General features: G+C 35.5%; 1 protein-coding gene across 1 annotated transcript; it reads right to left on the bottom strand.

The window, feature by feature from the left end:
* Positions 1-969: 969 nt before the first annotated feature.
* On the bottom strand, positions 970-17,875 carry DNAI3 (dynein axonemal intermediate chain 3). The gene is made up of 21 exons (XM_065741092.1): positions 17,755-17,875; positions 17,037-17,075; positions 13,893-14,074; positions 13,117-13,221; positions 12,105-12,257; positions 10,603-10,802; positions 10,206-10,322; positions 9,371-9,561; positions 8,756-8,865; positions 8,573-8,662; positions 7,889-8,029; positions 7,207-7,335; positions 6,623-6,696; positions 5,424-5,571; positions 4,569-4,662; positions 3,900-4,030; positions 3,086-3,149; positions 2,575-2,693; positions 1,696-1,900; positions 1,128-1,220; positions 970-1,049 (listed from the first exon to the last, which is right to left on the bottom strand). Exons 1-21 carry the CDS (start codon positions 17,867-17,869, stop codon positions 970-972), a joined length of 2,580 nt encoding a protein of 859 aa, XP_065597164.1. The 5' UTR covers positions 17,870-17,875.
* Positions 17,876-19,656: the final 1,781 nt, after the last annotated feature.

The raw sequence follows: 19,656 nt of genomic DNA, 5'->3' as shown, positions 1-19,656 counted from the left end.
ATGTTAATTCAGCTTTATCTACTTCTCTGTGAGATCATGCTCCCAAGGGCTGTCTTTTCACTGTGTTCGACTTGTAGCAGCAATTGCAGTCTCTTCTTACTGCACAAGTCATCCATAGACAATGCATCCAGGAAATACTATAGCCATTTTATACACAGGGAGTGGAAAATGCTGAATGTAGTGAAAAGGAAAATCAAACTTATTTTTTGTTACACTGCAGTGAATTATTTTTAGCCCCAAGGCAATCTTTGTGTTGATGGCGACTATTCAAACATTCAGGGAGATTCATTATCACTTTAAGCATTTCCATCCAATGTGAATTTTCTTGCAAATGAGACAAGAAATAAAGAAAGCTGTTTTGCAGTGAGTTAACCTGACACTTTTGCTGTGACGCTGTGCCAGTCATACTTTGAATATATTTTCCAAGTGATTCATACTTTTCTCTCTCTCCACTTGAGGAGAGGGAAATCACACTGTCAGAATTACCGAATATTCTTAAAAGTTCTTTGGGAAATTCAGCCCAGTAGAAATGGGTGTTTTAAAAATCTAAAGAAATATAGGAAGTTTGCTTAACATCGAATATAACTTACTGTGTTAGTCCCATCTGTATCTCCAGCTCCGTTTCCATTCTCTTTAGTTTCAAACTGTTGGTCTTTTTCATAGTTTTTTAGGTATTGGACTTTTCTTTTGAAGTAATCAAGTATGTTGGCCTGCTGTTAACACAACAAGTCTTGTTACAAATCTAGAGACTACTAATGTAGTTTAATTAACTGAGAACCAGATACTCAGATTTGTAAATAGAAGTGCCAGATTTCTGGGGGGTAGGTATAACAAAAGGGGAACTTGGAGTGTTTAAGTTAACTGTGGACTGCAAAACAGTATTTTCATTTATGAAACTGCATTTTCAATTAGGTAGGTTAGGACAGTGGAATTCTGGCAGCTGTCGTTTAGGCTTCCTTTAGGTGCCTCTTATGAGAACTGGGCAGTCAGCTTTCCTGTGAGTGATCTTTGGACAGTGTGGTATATTGGTCTCAAATTCATCAGTACCCATTGGAAGGGAGGTTTTTACCTGCTTCTATTTTGGAGTTTTCAGGATAATGTGTCAGAGATGAATGAAAGCTTACCAACCTCATTGGTGGAAGGGTGACTTAAGATCTGACAGATCTCTAAAACGCAGAGTACTCCAGATGCGTCAGAAACAGCTAGAAATTGCTGCTTTGCTGAAAAGCATTTAACAAAAATGTATTAAAAAAATCTGAATTCCAATAGTAATGTGTTCTGCTTAAACATGAAATGTCCTTGTTCTGATATGGGATATGACTGCCTCTTAATATGGACAGCGTAGAGAGGCACGAAGGGTTTGGTTGGTGTCTTTTTGGTTTACTGTTGACTGCAGCAAGAAGCTCTTTTGGACTCATATTTAGCAAATGAAATTCTCTTTGAGGTTTATGGTTTTTTAAGATCTTTTTAATTTTAAAATAAATTTTCAGTTGTTTATTGCCTTAGGAATAAATTTAATAGACTTAGAATATGATGCATGAGCTTCTCTATGTAGTACAGTACTAAACTGGTGGAGTACTGTACCCATCCTTTATATAAGCTAGTGTGCAGCAATCAGTCATTGAGCTTTGCAGAAATGGCCCATTTTACAATCAGAAAGTAAAACGCAGTGAAGTGTGATCACCATTTACTTACGTGAGGCAATCCAGGGGCTGATGCATGTAATTGCTGCTTTAGAGATGTTCTGGATATGGGATGGCTTGTGAGTTTCCATCAGTAAGTCCCAAACTTCTATATTTCCATCCTCTGTGGCAATGTAGAAAACTCCTGGTCTCGTTAAAGACCAATGTCCTGCAGTGTATCTTTGTGCTGTGCAGTTTGACTGGAGGATCGGTCCATTCTTAATGTAGATATACATTAGATAAACAGTAGATATACATTAGATAAACAGTAATGTCCATTCACAGCATCAAATTTTATTTTTGTGAGCATTCACTATTTGAATGACCCCGTTATAATGTAACATAGTCAACAGGCTCAGTATCACCCTCTGCGAGTAGAAGTGAATGGGGTTAAAACAACCCTGATATCTCACTTCCAGTCTGCAAAGCTAATCCGTCTACCTGCTGTTAAAATCTATGTCCTTGAGACTTTGAGATATGCAGCTAACCTGGGTCCCTACCAAACAGGAACTGTAACAAAAACAAACAAATCCCCTAGGTTTTATAATTTCAGCTATTGAGAAGATTGCATCATTGGTAAGAGTTCTGCAGACCTGCTTAGCACACACTGTCCTTGTTCCTCACTTTCCAGAGCAGAATAAATAGTTTGATGAGGAACTGTGGCTCTTACAAAGGCAGTACTAAAGAGGGCTGCACCATTCTTTCTGCTGGTTACAAGATTACAAAGTCATTTCTAAAACAACTTTTTTGATGTGAAGAAAAAAGAAAAGTTTTCTTTATACTTTATTTCACAAAGCTTGACAGCTTAGATTTACAAACAGTTCTGGAAATAGGCTGTGAGGCTATTATTCTAGTTATCTGTTTATTATTTTACTGTTTTGAAGTAACTTACTGTAACACCTTCTTTCCAAATGGCAAAATTCCAACCTCCAACACTGAGAATGATGTCTTTAAAAAATGGAGATCTCTGGACAGTGTTTACAGCTTCTTTGTGGATTGTGTATTTCTCACCTAACAGAATGGAAAGGACAGTTGCTTGTGACTAGTGCTTTCACTGGGTGTCCTCACAATGGGAGATGCACGGAGGGAAATAGGGGTGTGGTATTCAAAGATACCAGCCTCTTTTGCTTGCAAGGTATTGGAGTTGCTGTGGAGCATGACTTCTGTGGTTTGTGTTATTAAGTACCCAGTGATACATCTGTAACACTGGAGTTTGCTGTTCTGCCATGGCAGCTAAACTGCATGCTACCTTGAGCACGTACTGCTGAATCCTGATGTCATTGGTGAGACAGACTTATAAGAACAGATTAGCAAGCACATTAAAAATACAGAGTAGAGTTGCAATTATTTTAAAATTAGCAGTATATTACAGTTTAAACAGGTACGGAGAATCTTGAACTTACTAGCTATTTTTTCTGTGTTTCTATTGGTCTTCATCTCCCAGTCAGAATAAATAATTTCTCCATCCTGTGATGCCAGAAAAATCATGTAAAAGTTAATACTGGAGTTTGACAGCGTACAGCAATGTGGCTTATGTTAAAGTTGTGACTTAATTACAACCATTATTAACTTTGTTCTGGGTAAATTAAAACAAAAGTTTGCAACCCACGACTAAAAAAGCACGGGTATTTTGGATCACTGCCTCTTGTTTTTTATTGCAAAAACTGCTTTACTTATCCTGATGTAGGTGGGGAAAGGGTGGCAGAAACATGAAAAGCAGCTGAAAGATAAATATTTGTTTTAATACCTACTCAAAGCTGGTGAAGATCTTGGGATTTTTGATGTGTAGGATACATAGAGGGCTATGAGTAGCTGGGATTTCTTAGTATAAAAATAAGTTGTGGAGGAAATTGTAGTTTTCACTCTATTTGTGGAAATACTAAAAAAACATGGCTCTTGCAGTAAGGCAGTACTGCTCTGTTTCTAATGGCAGGTAGATAAGTTCAAGATATTTTGGAAGTGTTTTCTAACCACTCTTGAAGTTAAGGGTTCGTAGTTTAGCAAATAGTGGCTTTTATTAATAATTGAAGCACGTTGTTAAATGCATTAAAATTAGGGTAAAATACAGCATGTCCTGAATGATTTCTAGTTTTTTTTATTTGGCACCTAAAGAAAACATGTAAGTGCATACTTTTGTGGAGAGTGTATGATTTAATTGTTCAGTCTTTCAGAGATATTTGATTAACATTTTCTTAGTAGCCTATTATTTTAACTTACTTCAGTTCCAACAAAAAAGTTGTTGGAGATGTTCTCTAGCACATTCAGTGTTTTATTTGAAGAAATACTCATCTGTGCATGTGGGCTGTCTTTGACAAGCACTTGTGATTTCTTCAGAGATTGCGCCTCATCTGGGAAACGATACAGATACGTTTACATATTATACACCAAAAGTTACCAAATCAAACAATTCCTCTGTCTGAAGGGGAGTTTCAAGAACAGAGATGAAGAAAGCCTTTAGGACTGCAGCTTTATTGGTGGTGTAACTGCTTCCCTGGGCAAGTTTCCTGTTTGCTGATAGGAATCCTGGAATGGACCAGTTCCCTCAGTCAACATGGGAACGGCCTGACCGTTGTTAAGGTGCTGGCTGGCGTGTGCCACCCCAATGGAAGGTGGTCGGTCTCACGTGGTGTCAGCATGCCAGCTTTGGAGATGGATTGGTAGTGGGTCCCTACCTCTAAGTAAGTGGATATAGCACAGCTCTTTTTGTACTGCTGTAGTCATTATTTTTATATTGCACTTTAAAGTACTGGTGTATATATAAGAAACATTCTTCTCCAGCTGTGTTCAGCTTTGGACATTTTGTTGCTTAGCTTTCAGTACGTGTATATACTGAAATATAAACTTATTGAGAATATTTTTCCCAATAGGGTGTAATAGAAAAATTACCTGTGATTTTGTAATGATACTGCTGTTCCTGTAAACTAATCTTGGTGGGACTGCATTTCACACTGTGTTCTTCTTCCTTGTTGCACAGGCTTATCTGTTCAGTAAAAATGCATCTGATAACTTATTTTCTCAGATCGTTGTTTGATCTTTTGTACCTGCAAGACTACACTACTTTCTGCTGTAACAGAAGAGGTCTTTTCAGTCTAGAGCATGTTTGCAATACTCCACAAGAAGCTTTTGCTGCCTCATTTGAAAGTAGAGGTGTAAATTCATAGTTTCTAGTGTTAACTATGTGACTTACGCTGTGTTTCTAATGACAAAAAGCAATAGTTCCAGTGGTCATGCTTTTTTAACATCTGTACTAGCTGCAGCCATTCTGGGCAGATTAAGTTTTAATTTTTGTTTTTTAACTTTTTATTTTCAACCCCTCCCTCCTTTCCCAATCCCTGCAAAAAACACTACACACAAAAAAACCCAAGCAACCAAATGCATCTTGTGACTATTTCAATTACACTGACTGTTTGGATTGCCAATAGTTCTGTTGATCTTGATTATTTCACTTTTTGGGAACTGAGATGGACCGTGTTGTCGTCAACCATTCCACCCTATTACTACATCTGCTTTTGTTGTGCTGCAGTTTCTAAGAAGCAACTGTTCTGCTGGCATCTCAAAATACATTTCAAAGTTCCTCTGCAAGCTCTATGAAATGTTTCATCATTAGGGGGAAATCCACAAGAAAGTTGCAATTTTATGGGAAAATTAAAGGGCTGAGAAGCAGGAGAACAAGTTCCTATGGGGCTCTGTCTATATTTACAATTTCGCTTGGTCCTTGTCTTCCATATTTGTGTGCAGTACCTTCATGAAAGGTTTCCAGATGAGACCTGGATTCTTAGAAGCATCTGAAACTTCAGGGAACACATCAGAACTGCTTTTCTCTTTTACTTTTTCAGATGAATGCTGGGCAGGAGGTTTGGTGTCTCGAATATCCCAAAATAATATTAAGCTGTAAAATAACTGTATGTTACTATTCTCTGTTTTACTTTCCAAGTCAGATGCAGTTTTCATTCCATTTTAAAATTGTTTTCTTAATTCTTCCTCTTCAAATTTTATATAGCAACAGAACCCTCAAATACTGGCAAATGCAAGTATTTATTTGCTTCTTTTGTAAATGATGGCTTATAATCATTTATTCATCATTTTATCAGTTTTAACTCTACCCATTCATCAAACAGCATTCACAGTTTGCTTATGAAAAGTTACTGGCACTGCCTGGGTGAAGTTTTCTGTGATCAGTATGATTGCCTGGGCTCTCCACAGTTAGTTGAGTAGTTTGAGAGCAGTAATCAACTCCTGGATTAGAATCTGAGACCATTATGCAACTGCAATGAGCATAACCTACTACAGTAGCAGACACATGTTAATACAACCTAGAAATACAGGAAATGTTCTCTTATCTGATCTAAGTCAATATTCTTTTTCTGGCCATGGCCACTATTGGATGCTCAAAGAATTGGATAGCATCCTATAGCAGGTAATGTAGTAATTCAAATTAAACCTTGTGTTTAGTTGTGTGTTTATTTGCTGTCATTTAAGACAAACAGTACTGCTTTCTTGAATTTGTCTTGTCATCGGAGTTTTCAGCCCTGTAATTGTTCCTGTTGTGCAACTCTATGTGTTTTTTCACAAAACTGACATGGCCAAAAATAAGTTGGTTCATCACAAACGTCTTTCTTTGTTTTGCTGACAGGAGTTGCAGAGGTACCCATGCTATTCAAGCACCATGTCACAGTGACTACCTTGCTCCTTGAGTGTATGCTATGAAAGTAGAGCCCCTGGTGTGTGAGTAGTTCAGAATGATTTCTTCTATGTGCGTTACTAGGAAAACAGTGCTAACTTAGGGACAGTTGTATTTGAAAATGTGCCTGATTTCTGTGTACAGAACTTCAGCTCTGTAGGCCAGGCTGGCAGGAATCCAGAATTGTTCTGCTATCATGGGGTTATGCTTCATATAGCTTTCTGAAGGAAGTTGGACATAAATTATGTATTGCATATACCTATCAGGGGAGCAGGTTACAAGCTGAGTGCAAATTCCAGCTCTGTTTTCAAAAATCTCACCCGTTCCGTTGACCTAAAAATAATAACAATTAAAGGGGAGAGGAAAACAAGTGGATGAAAATATTGCTCTAAATGAACGCTTCAACACATAAAATGGTCTTCTAGAAATAAAGTCACTTAGGAACTTGTGGTTATAATAATATCGAAGGAGTTTTACAATTATCAATTCATTTGAAGTATATCAGCTCTCTCTTGTAAACACCTTAAATTCAACACGGTTTAAACACAGAAATCTTATTCAAATTCTGAACTACATTTTGAGTAAAACTACAGATTCCCTCCCCCCCCCCCCCCCCCTAATAACAGAATCAATTATATCAGGAGAGAATATAGCACAGTTGTAAAGCACAATGAATAGAAGTGGTACCAGGTTAATTAACATTCTAAATTGTAGTCAGAAATAGTGAGGTCTGTTACAAATAATTGAACTGTTAACTTTTTTTTCCTTGAGTTTACACAGTGATGTCTGAAGTGATAGATTAGGAAAACAGTAAAAAAAAAAAACCAACCACCTTAAACTCACCTCAAAATAATCTGGCAGCCAATGTATATCTGTTATCTTTTTTTTATGGCTATGATTTATGGAGGAGGATGTGCAATATCTCACTAAAATTTGTCCGTTGTCATTCTCATCATCTTCCATAGGAAATAGCTAGACACATTTAAAAAAAAAATGTCTATTTCCAAAATCAAATTTTAAACTCGTCCAAGGAAAAAGATTATATGCTGATAATGCATATTCACAACAGCCTACATGGAAAGCCTTGAATTAGGTCTTTGGATATGAAGCTCTGAAAAGAATTCCAACTTGCTTCCATGGGCACACATCCAGTTAAGTTATTAGTTCCTTCTCTGCTTTTATGTCTCTCTTCTGTAGTTTGCTTCCACTAAAGTCTGCTTTTCATCTTCCAATCTACCATTTTTATATCCATCCTTTCCAGAATCATTTTTAGTATTTTATGCATAGCAGTTGTTGTTATATATATTTGATAGCCTTCATATGGTAAGAGTTGTGTAAATGTTGATGCCCATTTGTTAGAAGCCAAAGTTTCACTAATCAAGTAGAAGTGTTGCTGCCATAAGGGATGTATTTCATGAACTCATCAGATTTCTTAGCCTATCTAGTCTCATGCTGCAAAGAGCCAGGGTACATTCACCTGTTTTTCTCTCTAACCTGTGTTCTAACTTTCCATCTTCCACTTTACCTCAGACAAATCATTGTCCTCCAGTAGATTCAGAATTGAAACGTTATCCATATTAACAACTGTCTTCTTCATTCCAACAGTAGCACTTCTAGTATGTTTTTGCAGTTTTTCTTCATATTGAGAAATATCCCACAGTACAACCTACCAATGAGAAAGGAGTATGTTGTGAATTACTTTATTCTTTGTATCAATACACTTCCAAATATATATATATTTTTTTTCTTGGGGGAAACAAAAATAAATTCACTCTCTGTACTTGAAAATATGAAGATTTTTAAGGCATTGTGATATCATAAGTTGAAATGCTACACTTATGTCAACAACAACAAAAAGGAAAAAGCCTGTATGGTTTGACACATTTTCATTTTTAGTGTATTTTAATGACATAATGCAAACAGCCATCTTGAAGTAATGTCTCAATTTTGGACTAATCAGAACATAGCAGGATTTCTATAATTCACTTCACAAGGAAAATACAGGGAACTTGAAATTTTCTGTCAACTGCAAAACTGGAGAGAAAACTTCCTTACCGATAGGAGTGACTAGTTCTGTTACTTGAGTTCTGAATTCTTGAGACTAATTTTTTTGTGACAGTTGTTAGAAATGTTGAGTACATCTTTTTGAACTTTTTTATACTGTAAGAAAATACAGAAATATCTAATTTTATTCTTAAGCAGAAAATACCTGTCCACTGAAGCAGCCAGCAGCAATAATATTTGGATCACTTGGACTGAACTGAAAGCAGTAAATTTCATCAAGACACTCCAATATTAACTAAGAAGAAGGAAAAACAAGTAGTTAAATAGTCACATTTATTTCCCCTTGTTATATGAACACTTGGAGTATGAGCAAGTCTCGATTGTATACCTGAGGGTGGTTAGGGTCAAAAAAGCTCCAAAAAATAATTACTGAGTCATGCTGTAGCTTAGTTCTCTCTTCTTCAGAGGGATGGTTTTTTGCTGATTCTGCTATAATCCCTGATTGAGAGAAAATAAACCTTCTCAGAGACAAATCAAATTTCTAAGTACTATTACTTATGCTAAGTGACTTATTTATCCCTGAGAACTGGATGAAACAAACAAACAAAAAAACCCTTTTATTTATATATATTTTTTGTTGTTAATCAGCTTTGTAGAGATTACTTCCATTAAGATTTTGTCAGTGTATTATAGAAGCTATGGACAAGGACAAAACTTTTCTCCTTCTGCTCCTTATTGGTGTAATATAGGAATAAGTAAAATAAGAAGCTGAAATCATATGATAGGCTTACAGTTCTAAACCACTCATCATGAAATCAAATATTTTGTAGTTGAAGTAATTTACACAGGAAGCGATGTTGGCTGTAATGCAGTATGGGCAGACATACTAAGTTGTTGGTTTTTTTTTTAATTAACATTATTACTATTTAAATTCTGATGATTTTATGAAAGATGCATGTTTTATATCTGTCATACAAAATATCATTCAAGACTCGATCTTTACCATAGATGGTTGGGTGCCAACAAACACAGCTAATGCTTTTGTCCTTCAGATAGTGCAGATGTGTAAATGTTTGGTATGCTTTAAGATAAGCGTCTGACTTGCCACCAGAACAGCTTTTGTCTTCTTCTAGGGCTTTCCAGTCATCAAAAAAAGCATCCATAATTTCATTTTGCTGCAATGCAACTTCCATTCTGTTTTGTGAAAGAACAGTTAACATTTTCAAGAATCCCAATATGACTACTCAGCAGTAGAATCACAAAATATTTCTGTAAATATACAGCTTTTTTTAAATTTCTTTTTGCAAATATTAGGATAATGCTATTGAAAGAAGTTGTGAATTCCTCATTGATGTATCACAGCTGTAAGGAAATTCTTCCCCATGAAAAATATGGGAAAGAATTTGAGAATTTAACTCCACTTCTGTGGATATCAGGTACAGTAAAATTGTCCAATACTTGTGCAAAAGTCATGACTAAGTGGGACTTGCCCAATGACTGAGGGCTGTCAGACAGCACCTCTGCTCTTCTGTTTAAGCTTCTGCTAGAGTGGGCAGTGTTTGAAAGACTGGTTTTGTAGTTTCTTTGGAAAGATCACTACGAACTGCAACAGGTCTAAGTTTTGCTAAGTCACCACTCAAATGAATGTGGCATAGATTTCATGTTCATTTTAATAGAAACAAATATCAAGTAAATATTTGATAATATTAAGATAATAAACAAGTGGAAGTATATAGATTAAAAAAATCGATGTTTGACCAGGCTGATGGTCCACACACACTTACATTCTACAGTATTTCATACAGGCTTTGAAGTGTATAGTGGCAGTAACACTTTACCTTAAACGTACTGAAGTGATAAATTGTTTCAGCTTCTCAGATGACAGAATCTGTTCTTTCTCCTCGTTTGACAGCTGTCTAGGGAAATACTGTGTGGCTGCATTTTTTGGATAGGTCCTAACAAATTGGAATAGGTTTGAATATGAATACGTACACATTTATTTTAAAGACAGAGATTTTGAAGACAGTAACCCATGTAATGCATAATATTAAAAGCAAAGTATATCCAGTTTTCTAGAATGTCTTTGAAAAAGTGAGAGAGCAAACAGCATCCAATTCCATTCTCTTAAATTATAACTGAGTAAGTCCAGAGGTGTTAATATACATAACTTCAGGTGAAATGAGAAACAGTTTGTACCTTAATAAATGAGCTGATATATATATTTCATACACTTACCATTCTGTCTGAATACTAGCCTCTCTTAGTTTGGGAACCATTTGTACACCTACATCTTTTTCCAGCACTTTAATACTGAAAGTTTTGTCTTGATAGGAAGTGTATTCAACATAACTGTCCTTTACATGTGAAGCATTCCTGTCCGTAAATCTAATTGATGCACCGAACTTCCTGTGTGCTCGAGAAAACATGTACTTAATCTGGAGAAAAAAAAAACATTTACGAAGTTATCAGAGTAGAGAGTTTTTGTAAGGTCCATTCTGTTAACTGACAGAAAAGTTAACTGCACCTTTACAGGACTGAGGAGGAACTTTTTGCCAAAACTCCCCCCAGCAGTGTAATCTTCTGAAGTGAGTTGTATGGCAGTTCTGAAGATAGAGGCCACGCAACTCGAGGTGGGTTTGCACTTCAGGTTAAGTTTGCAGGGATAGCCCTGTAACACTGAGTTGGACTTGAAAGGACCTAACTCTTCAGCACATCTTTCAAAGTTCAGTTCTCCAGTGAAGTGTTTCTCATGTTCAAGATACTTCTTCCCAGCGCTTCACAGAGAACTGGAATGTGGACTAATATTTCCATTTTATTCAACAACCCACTGTTATAAATCTGGGAAGTTTCTACTTAGGACAAATTAGTCATTTTTTTTTATATTATGTTGTAGTAGGAAGTAAAATTGAGGACTTCACACTTTCTCCTCTGCCTTTTCCCAGACCAGTAGGCTACAGTGTAAATTCCTCACAGCCTATGTGCAAAATAATGGCAGGTCAGGAGCAAGGGCTGCTGAGTCAGGGCAGAGATGGAGAAGAAATGAAAACTGTGAGGGGGAAAAAGACAATGGTTGAATGTCAAGAATAATACAAGACTGAGTGCAGATGAAAATAGTCAGCAGAACACTGGAGGGAGGGTCTGGCAAGAAGGTGGTGTTAGTTGCACAGAAGTTCATTCCAACTGGGTATCTAAGATTCTGTAAATAGCAGAAAAAAAATTATTTCCTACTGTGTTATTTATCTGTGGGATTTTCACAAGAGTATCACTGCTGCCTCAAACCTCATTTTGTACAAAGCCTTGGTGACGAAGCACACTCTGAGAATGCTTCTGAGCAGGCCTTGCCATCAAGGTAGAATACAGCATAGTGGAAACTAAACGAGGTTCTTAGAATGTAGTTACAATGATTCATAATCTGTCCAGATAGTAAACTTAGCAAAAAGTGGCAGAGGTGATAACAACCAAAGAGGATCAGGACTTCTGCACATACAGTTTAAAAAGTAAATAACCCTAATGCAGCCTCACATGCTTTATTTGCAGGGCTTGAAGGGAACAGAGTTTTTCTGCAGCACTTCATATTCATTTGTGTTTGATAGTGTTTGATTTTCTCTATATTTATTTTTTTATTTATTTTAAATTCAAGAAAATCAGCTTTCAATTTTCTGACTTTAGCTTTTTAAGGAACTTAACATAAATTTGTTTTTATGATATTTTATGTAGGTAAGTCTGCTAATTCTCACCTTTTTAACACGATTTTTAACAGATTCTTCTTCTACTTCCTTTTCACTGCCAAGAGAAACCCATGGTTTGGATACAGGATGCTTAAAAGCACAGACTTCCAGAGTTAACTCTTTTTCTTCTTCTGTGACTGTTTCTTCTGCAGTTTCTGGAGGCTGAGACATCAAACAGTGAATAGAGTTTTTTTTTTTTAATGTAGCTACTGAAATGTAAGTATGAACTAGAAACTCAGATTTCAGTTTTCATTCATGTATTTTGTTTCAACACAATGAATCTGGCTATAATGTGCCCTTGCATTCAATGGGGTTAGGACCCATTCACCCATTTATAATTTAGAATTTGACAGTAAATGTTACATATTTAATATAAAAAGAACATTATATTATACTCAAGAGTTGTCTCAGAAGGAAATCAGTGCTCTATAGAAAGAATTTATAGTGATTTTGAGTTTCTACAGTAGGCCTTTCTGTCCAGAATTGCAATTTGCTTTTCTATTAATAGTTGCTTCTCCTGCTGGATAAGAAACTCATGTTGAAGAACAGTATAATCTCTCCATATATGTGTATATATATATGTATGTGTCTATAAAATATATATGAATGTATTACTTGAAGGATGTATAAAATTGCATATAGTAAAAAATAAATACAGTACTTATTTGGAGGTTCCCAATCTATTATAATTTCTTCAGTGTATGTCTTAATCAAAAACATGGATGTTGGAAGATAAAATTAACACATAATAAGAAATGCAGCGATACTAGCCCTATGAAGTAGAACTTAAATTCAGTTTTTCTTAGTGCAGAAGGTATTTTTACAGTGATATATCTATCTTTCATTATCAGGTTTTACAGCAATGTATCTATATTTCATTATTAGTTTATCCTTCAGATAAACATTCTGGCTTGCGAAGCACATCGGGTATCAATGAACACGATAGTAATCTTGAAATATTTTTGAGACATGATTCTGAAATGTTCACAGAATAGAGTAACGCTGTGGTATTTTTCCTTACCTTCAGAAGGTTTTCTTTGGCTTCCTCAGAAGCAACAAGGTAGAAGTTCTGTCCATACTGGAAGTTTGCATCAAAAACTATCAGAAGTTCTTCCCCTGGGTATTCCTATTTCAATTAAAACTATTAGTGGAAGACTGAATAAATAAATAAATAACATCCAAAAAGATATAAGCTTATGACTGGCAAAACTCTGACTAACAATGTTGTGTAAAATCAGTATCTCGGTTAATCTCATGATCTTAGCAGGGAAAATCATGTGCTAATTGAACAGCACAGATGGATTTCATTTTGTAATCAGAATGCGTGGAACAGAACTAATCTGTTCTTATACAGAATTAAACAGAGCAACTGTTCCAATGATTCTCGAAAAGTAGGCAGTTAGTCAGTGAAAGTGAAAGACATGCAGCTCTGTATGTTACCAGGTTTGATTCTGTGAACAGACATGTTACTTTTAGTATATTTACAACTTAAAGATACAACTTAAAAACTTATATAAATTATACATATATATATTATACACATAAATATATATGTATATTTATATATAATTATATATATAATTATATGTATATTTATATATAATTTATACATATATATTATTTTTTTTAAGGTGTATGGTGATCCATGAGAAACTTCTAGGCTGTGATCTATTACCTTTGGCTATTACAGCATTGGTGTATTTACAATAGAGTCAAACAGGAACAGACATTACCAGTGAAAAACTATATACACTGAGAATACCAAATCTTAAAGTGAGAACAAAATAAGCTACGTACTAGGACAATGTTTTTGACAGGGTGGAAATCTGAAACAGCAGCTCTTGTTTTTAGGTCCTGAATGATGTCATCTTTTTTAATAATCTTGAAACAATTTTGTTCTGTGACGTCCTCGTACACTCGGCAATTAAAAATTTCTTGGGTCCTTGTAGTGAAAACTAAAGGAAAGATTTCTGGGTGGCCTATGAAAGAAAGAAAAATCACATGCTAAAATAATATAGAGTGATCTTTAAACATAAATGTATCCCTTAATAACTCTAGGACTTTACTGTTTCCTAGCAGAATGTCCTTGAATCTTTCTGCTTAGTTTTTGGTACTCTGGGAAGTGTGGATTACAAATTATATTACATTTGGCTTATCTTGGAAGAGACTCTACTGAGGTTTTTTTTTGTTTTTTGGGTTTTGGTTTTTTTTGTTAATTAGTGAGTATATGTCACTATTAGTATGAGAGATCTTTTTTCTCTTGATCAACAGTTGGTTATGAACTTTTTTGAAAAGTCATTCATGGATTGGTTGAATACATTAGGGCCACAACTGCATGGCTTTTATTTAAAACAGCCCTTGAATATATACTCTCATTCTTCTGTTTAAAGCAGTGCCACGTTAAGACAACATTTAATCTAAATATGGCTTCAATGCCATCTTAAATAAGGATAGTTTTCTGGTTTTTTTTTTTATCTACATGTTTTTCTCATCAGTTTAGAGTATCATTGAGTATATTTGAACTAATAAATGAGACTGAAGTGAGGTCACTAAGATTCAAACCAGGTGCAAAACTTCATTTTCATGTTAGCTGGAGAAGAGCTGCTGATTACTATGGAGATGACCTCTGTTAGGTTTAGTTGTATCCACGATGAACAAGACAGCTATTTCTGTTTTATGTTTCTGATATTCTGTATCCTTTGCCATACACAACTGGCTCAGGACAGAATGGACAGGAAAGGCAAAGGAATTGCAAGTGTGTATCACAGTGGCTAACACAGTTAGGAGAGTTGGAATCTAAAGGAAGTCTATAAACATAATTTACTGATTCATATGTGTAATTTTTGCATAAGATTATTCCTATGGATTGAAGTAAATTAAAAAAAAAACCCAACAACTACAATTACGGGTGGGGTTTGGATTTTTTTTTTCAATAAATAAAAAACGTGAAATTTGGAATAACTTGGTTTTTTTTTAGTTTTAAATAGTTTCTATGATAAGTTTCTTAAAAGCGTTGAATCAGATGCATAGAGTCTTGTCAGCTAATGCTAAAAAAACACTCTAAGAGATGTAAGTTTCAGTGTCAAATGGAACTATACAAGCATACATTAAAGTTAAGCAAAAAACAATAGTGTTACAAGAGAGGGAAGAGTAGGACAGATAGTCTATTATTTTATTTTTTTATGCTCGGTTGCTGTAGGTCCAAGTTAAAAACAAAGTAATCATCAGATTCAAAATATGTACATCTTTTAGTCTAAAGTACCAATGTTCTGTATTTTAGAATTGTATCTTAGAGTGTCCTATGTTGCAGGTAGGACCTATATTGTAGATTCATTAGGAGCTGCTATTGAAACTCTTACTACAATGAGCATTTTTAGAGTGCTGTTTTCTAGTAAAAAAATATGTAGCATCTAAAAAGAGACTTTATATCATGTTCCAATAGATAAATGTATTCATGTAATTAGTGAAAATCTGTAGCTCTATCAGCACTTCACAAAGTGCAAAAAACTCGAGTAGAAGTGAGGAACATTTGTAAGCCTTATACGAAGCAGATACCACATAGACAGCTTAGGGTCTGCACAGATGTTAAAAACACAACAGTATTGTTTCCTGCTTTCGGCAACAGATTAGACACTGCATATCTAACCTGACTCGCCACCAGGTGGAGATGAAAATCCTCTGCTAATGACAAAATGAAGTATTTCAAGGAACACAATGTTCAGCATTTTAAAAGCAATGCTTTTATAGTTTGAATAATCACTTCTCCATTTTCATTAATTACCTATTTTCCTACAGCTAATCAGAGCACAAATTTCACTTTCTTGCATGTTTGCACAGGGTTATGCAGAAAAGCAAGAGATATATGATGTCTTTAAAAATTACCTGGTTTTCATATTCCTAGCTTGTCCCATTATGTCTTAGCTTTTAGAAGTAAAAGCTGTACTATTAAAAACTATTTCTTTTCTTTTCTGAAAGAGTGGTCAGGCACTGGAATGGCCTGCCTAGGGAGGTGGTTGAGGCACCATCCCTAGCGCTGTTCAAGAAGCGTTTAGATGAGGTGCTAAAGGACTTAATTTAGTAGTTGGGTAGAGATAGTGATAGGAGGATGGTTGGACTAGATGATCTTATAGGTCCTTTCCAACCTTATGAACTTATGAACTAATAGAGAAAATAACCCTTTGGGCTGTTTCTGTAAATAAATCTTACATAGATATCAATTTAACTTATATCCAAGAAAGAACTGTACAAATCTGGTCAGAAGAAAAATCTAACTGGACATGAGAAACGACATTAAAAGATTATTTGGTGTTGTAAAATACATACAGTTTAAAAAAAATGTATTTTCTATTTTATAATTTCATGTTTAAATTCATAACTGTGACTGCCCTTAGAACAGCACAAAACTGCACTTTTTCTTGCTCAAAAACCAAGGGAAGTGCTCAAAACCTTATGACTTGTAAGTGGCAGATGGTATTCTGTTCTGTAAAGAAAAAGACATTAGTCAAATTCAGTTGAGACCCATGGTTAAAAACAAAGATGATCTGCTAAAATCATCTCAGTGGATTTAATAATTATTTGACAAATCAAAGATTTTAAAAATGATAAAAATGTCAAATTGTGTAGCTGTTATGAAATGCAAACATTTTTTTATCCTGTAATTTTGTTGTAATGCTCTTTATTTCTCCTGATCCCAGCTCTTCTCAACCAAAGATAAAAACACCTTCTGCAAAGCCATATCTGTTTCATGCCTCCTGCTGTGCAGCCTGCTACTCAGAGTGATACTGTCTGTAATCATTACTGTAACAGATGTACCTAATTTCTAATTTTCCTATTCATATTTTTTTTCTCTTTTTGTTCCATGGCATTATTAGCATGGAAGCTTCAAAATGTTTAAAATAGCCCCAGACCATTATTTTACATCCCAGTCATTGTAGCACTTACCTATACCAGCCATAGAAAGATCAACTTCATCCTTTTTCTCTGAAATATAGCAAGGTGTTATGAGAATTTATTTCCTTAACAAAGTAACTATGAAAAAACAGTCTCTCCCTCGTTAAGGCAATATTTAAAATCTGACTTTAGGAAATTGGATATCATGGCCAAAACTTCCACAAACAAACTGCTTGTTTTTAGCTAAGTCTCAGTAACTGTACTATATATGACACAAATAAGAATCTCTCACTGTATCCCAGAAAACTGCAAAAGCAAACAGACTGCAATTAAACTGTGAGATTTTGGTATATTTTCAGACTCTTCTATTGTAACTTTACAGTATAATCCTGAGCACCTAAACTGCTGCTCAGGAGCCATCTCCTTCTGCCTGATGATTGCCCTGAACTAAGTTTAGCTCTTACAGCTCTCTCTATTTCTATGAGTTAAGTCTCTCATTTTTCCCATTCAGTAATGTTATTAGAACATCACAAACTACTAAATCTGATCTACCAAGACAAAGTGTAAATATTACAATGTAACTTTGATATATTCCATATTCTGGTTACAGAAACACAACCAGTAATCACAGAAAACTAAGTTATCTTTATAAAATACCATATTCTGATTTATCTCATGTTTACTTAAATGCTTGGGCCCGAATTAATTAATGTAGCAGTCATGTGAGACCAGGTAACTGCATTCTTCCTATCTGCCATACTTAACGTACCAGGCTGTTTTCGTTTTCCTTTTGAGGCTTGTTTGGCTTTCCCACTTCTCTGTTTCTTTGCTGAGGTTTTTGGACCTTTCAGGGTGGTCTTGCTGGATTTGAGATTTTTTGGCATTTTTTCAGATTCTCTAGAGAAAATACATATAATCAACAAAGAGAAAACAGTGGAGTGTTCAGGAGTGAAAATTTGGCCCTTGACTTCATATAGTTTGTTATTATAGTCTAATTTTCATCCACAGCCAAAGCTTCAGAATTAAAAATGTAATTATTTTTGACATGGGCTGTAACGGTTGGAAATTTACTCGTCCAGGGTCACTAAATACACGTGGTGATTATCAAAAGCAGTGAAAGGTTGTTAGAACATTCATTTCCCTTAAAGATGAAGAACCTGAGCTACAGTGTGTAAAGTTTAGGTGAAGATTCCACATCTGTACATAGTTATCCCAACCTCCTGAAAGTGTAAATCATCACACAGCTGCACAAAGCATTTCTGTGCTTTTGCATTTCCATTTAATTTTTCAGCGTAGTTCTGTGAAGGACGGATTTGTAAAAAAACAGTGCATAATTGCATGCAACAATTACACAGCTGGAGACTACATTGTGCAGAAAGATACTCCTCTTTCATTTACTCCCCTTCTTCCCAGTATCCACTATAAGGATAAGCACAGCAATGTGTTATGGTTTTATGATTTTTGTTGTATTATTGATATTCCACATCATGACATCGTGTGGTGTACTGGGAGTTAAAGAGTTAATGCTCCAGCTGCGTTCTGGGTATTTTTGTCTGGGAATCGAGCCCCGGTCGCGAGGGTGAGAACACCGGCTCCTAACCACTAACCCAAGAGCATTAGCTTTTTTTTAACTCCCAATACACCACATGATGTTATGATGTGGAATATCAATAATACAACAAAAATCATAAAACCATAACACAATATAATAAAGTCTCAGTTCCGTTGCAAAGGAAATGTAACCCAGCCTGCCCACTGGTCAGTACACCACCAGCAAATACAGTCCCAGCACCACCACGTGGAAGAGGTACACATAGCATCCAGCACAACTAAACCACAGTGGAACAGTCCACAAGTCGTAATGAAAAGTACTGAAACTTGTTTGATGTTACTATTGGACGGTTAGAGATATCCAGCTGGGATAAGGACAGTGAGACTCACCGTGTTTGTGCTACAATTATCCTTAGCAGTAGGAAAGAAATATGAAGCCAGCCTCCCTCCCTCTGTTGCATTTCACCGATTTTTGTTAGGACTGTAAGTTGAATGGCACAGGAACTGTTTGTTTTTTTGTTGGTGGTGGTGGTTTTTTTTATGTGTACAAAACACTTATAGAATTTGGGTGCTATGACACAAGCACCAACAGAGTAATGTCTCAGAATTATGAAACTTTTGCCTTGCAAGAGTTGACAGTTTTGGAAGATTTAAAAAACAAACATAGGTCAAGGCAAATAAATCATGTGCTATAAGGACATGACTGTAAGGAGGAAGTTAGTTCTATTCTGCCCTCATTCACAGTAATTCTGTGAAGCACAGGACTACAAATTCTGATGATATATATGTTATGTTTAACATTCGACATTTTCCCAATTATAATCTTTCAAAGCTACCTCTACACTGAGTAATGCCTAGTTTTGCAGTTCTAAAATGCTTTGGGCTACCTTAACCTACCATACATCTTATTTCAGATAGGTTAAAAAAAGCTGATTTTCTCTCTCTTTGTCTTTTATTTTTATTGTTAAGGTGTTTCCTATCCATCTATTTGTATGCTTAAAGTAAAATTTGTGACCATCATTGCTGCCTCTGAACAAAGGAGATGGTGGTGTCCATGGTTAGAAGGAGAGGCCAGTTGATTTGGAAGTTAGTTGAATGACAGCATGAACCATGTTCTGTA

This window comes from Cyrtonyx montezumae, unplaced genomic scaffold (assembly GCF_038088225.1).
Source record: "Cyrtonyx montezumae isolate F1298 unplaced genomic scaffold, pur_monq_1.0 scaffold_1, whole genome shotgun sequence".
Lineage (NCBI taxonomy): Eukaryota > Metazoa > Chordata > Aves > Galliformes > Odontophoridae > Cyrtonyx > Cyrtonyx montezumae.
This window is presented reverse-complemented; position numbering and strand designations above follow the sequence as displayed.

What these genes read in the sequence shown, in the direction of transcription:
- DNAI3 (XM_065741092.1), bottom strand. Translation starts at nt 17,869, where the DNA reads ATGCCAAAAAATCTCAAATCCAGCAAGACCACCCTGAAAGGTCCAAAA. An exon ending in TTAAAAATCGTGTTAAAAAG is followed by an intron (nt 10,803 to 12,104) that starts GTGAGAATTAGC and finishes TTTTTTCTCCAG; the next exon opens with ATTAAGTACATGTTTTCTCG. An exon ending in TCTGGAAACCTTTCATGAAG is followed by an intron (nt 4,663 to 5,423) that starts GTACTGCACACA and finishes TTTACTGAACAG; the next exon opens with ATAAGCCTGTGCAACAAGGA.